Source organism: Silurus meridionalis, chromosome 15, assembly GCF_014805685.1.
Source record: "Silurus meridionalis isolate SWU-2019-XX chromosome 15, ASM1480568v1, whole genome shotgun sequence".
Taxonomy (NCBI): Eukaryota; Metazoa; Chordata; class Actinopteri; order Siluriformes; family Siluridae; genus Silurus; species Silurus meridionalis.
This window is the reverse complement of record NC_060898.1, coordinates 512,501-515,000: the sequence shown is the minus strand read 5'-3', so window position 1 is coordinate 515,000 and position 2,500 is coordinate 512,501. Positions and strand designations below refer to the sequence as shown.

At 42.3% G+C, this 2,500-nt stretch overlaps 1 protein-coding gene across 1 annotated transcript in view; it reads left to right on the top strand.

The window, feature by feature from the left end:
* gabra6b (gamma-aminobutyric acid type A receptor subunit alpha6b) overlaps positions 1-2,500 on the top strand; it is a 14,270-nt gene that overhangs the window by 4,571 nt on the left and 7,199 nt on the right. The window contains exon 8 of the mRNA XM_046867145.1: positions 1,972-2,219. Coding sequence (XP_046723101.1) covers positions 1,972-2,219 — 248 coding nt within the window. The remainder of the gene's footprint in view (positions 1-1,971; positions 2,220-2,500) is intronic.

Below are 2,500 nucleotides of genomic sequence, written 5' to 3'. Positions count from 1 at the left end.
CACTTGGACGTTCCTGAGATTCCCGGTTCTTTCCGATCAGCAGGAAGTGAATGCACTCCAGCGTTCCAGTCATTTCTCTGCATTCGGCTGTTTGTGTCTTTTTGTCTAAAGCAGGCTTCATTAACTTAATGGATGCTGTTGGCAGAAGCTGATAATGGACTCGAAACGCTCGCTCTGAGTGGCACGAGGACTAAAGTGAATTGATTGTAGGATCTCTGCTTCTAACGGCTCTGCAGTTCTCAGGAAACATCTCTGAACATCTTCTGAACCTTAACCAGAGTTCAGAGGAGAGAAAAGCGATGCTTGTGTGTTTGATTTTAAGAGTCAGTTCCTTTTCAGAAGTTCACAGCAGATTTAAAACCTTAAAAACCTTCTTTCATTTAGACTTTTTTACTTTTATAGATTGTCAAAAATCTGCACAAAAGCTTCAGTGTAAAAGAGAAAGATGATGAAACGCAGGATCTCCTCAACCTGATCTCAGATCTGAACTCACAACTCAAACACTGATTTGCTGATGTTTCAGAGAAACAAATAACAATAACTAATAAACGGTTAAAATAAAACCATATCATTATTATGGATGTTGCAACAGGATTCCATGAGATTCCGGCTCCTGGGACGGGATTCCTGATTTGTTGACTTTAGTGACTCTGATTTAAATCGCTGAGTTGTACAATAAATGATTGTTATATAATTTGACATTATTATTAGTATTATTTCAACACATAGTTTCTGAATATAATCTGATAAACAGACAAGAAATTTAATTGTCATTATTATAAATAAATGTAGAAATGATTGGGTTCAGATCTTCAGTATGTCTCTATGATGGACAGTAAAGTTCCTACGTTCCTGAGAGTAAGAAACAAAATGCAGCGGTGTTTGAAAGCATCGGGAGTGAAAGCGTCCCTGGGCGCAGAGCAGTAATCTCTAGCCGAGAACCCTTTCTACTCCAGCGAGCTTCATTTCCACAGAAATCTCTTCCTCATAAAAGCCTGGCATCGCCTCTGGCTCGGCTTTTCAGCGGCGTGTCGCTCGCTTCCTGTTCGCTCGTACAGCTCTTACAGACGGGAGGAAAGAAAATCGCATGTTTACGAGCTCCTCGTGTTCCTGTTCCTTGTCCACTGGCTGCACAAGCTGTGTTTATTGACAAAATGCCATGAGGTGAACTAATTACAGCGAACAGAACAGTGTAAAGAAGTCAGGATGGAGCGCAAACACAGAGATTTATAGAGCTGTTTCAGTTTTATCCAAAATCCCAGTCTGTGTTTTGATACGGGGAAAGTTGCTGGTATTCGGGTTACACTCAGTGTTAAATCCTCACTCTGCTCTCAATATGGCCGTTACACACATTATAATAAAAATAAAGAGTGTGTGTAATCTACTGGACCCTCTCCAGCCTGCATCTCCTCCTGCTATAAATGTGTGATTTATTTCTGTAATAAGGAAAGGAAATTCCCAGTGAGACGCAGTGAGCTTCTGCCTCGGTCCTCACTCTCGCTTTCTTCATCTGGAACCGAGATTCATGCTCTTTTTTGTAATTTCTTTCCTTGAAGTTGTAGGCGAGCACTTCATCGTTCCAGATCTTCGTCTCCATGGCAGTTGCTTCTGTTTCCAGAGACAGAAAAACCTGAAATACCTCAGAATAACTCATCACGCTCGCTTGCCTCCTACACGTTCTGTCAATCTCACACACACACACACACACACACACACACACACACACACACACACACACACACAGCATTCAGGAGCATTTTTGTGGGAAACATGGCCTAAAACGGCCACCATTTTGAATTCGTGTGGGGAGATGGTGTTGTGTTGATTCGTGTGTGTGTGTGTGTGTGTGTGTGTGTGTGTGTGTGTGTGTGTGTAGTGATTATAAGCAGCATTTATTTAACCCTTAATAAATAATGTGTGTGTGTGTGTGTGTGTGTGTGTGTGTGTGTGTGTGTGTGTGTGTGTGTGTAGGCATCACTACAGTGCTAACAATGACGACTCTGAGTATTAGCGCTCGACACTCACTGCCTAAAGTCTCCTACGCCACTGCAATGGACTGGTTTATCGCTGTCTGCTTCGCCTTCGTCTTCTCCGCCCTCATCGAATTCGCTGCAGTCAACTACTTCTCCACCGTGCAGGCCAACCAAGAGCGTCGCCGTGCCAACGTCGCTCGAGCTGCCATGGCAACCCCTGCCAAGAGTGATGCCATGGAAGTTACGGTAAAAACAAATAAATACAATAAATATCAGTTTATGATTATGATTATTAACACTTTGATCATGATTCATGTTTTTAGTTTTGATGTTTGAGAATCTTTACTGAATTTATGTGAACATGCAGAGATGTTTCTATACGAGTATTTTCCAAGATATTATTGAGAAACTGTAGAGAGACTGAGGAGAAACTGGACAGAGACTGGAGAAAGACTGGAGAGAGACTGCAGAAAGACTGGAGAGAGACTGGAGACCAACTGGAAAGAGACTGGAGATAGACTGAAGAG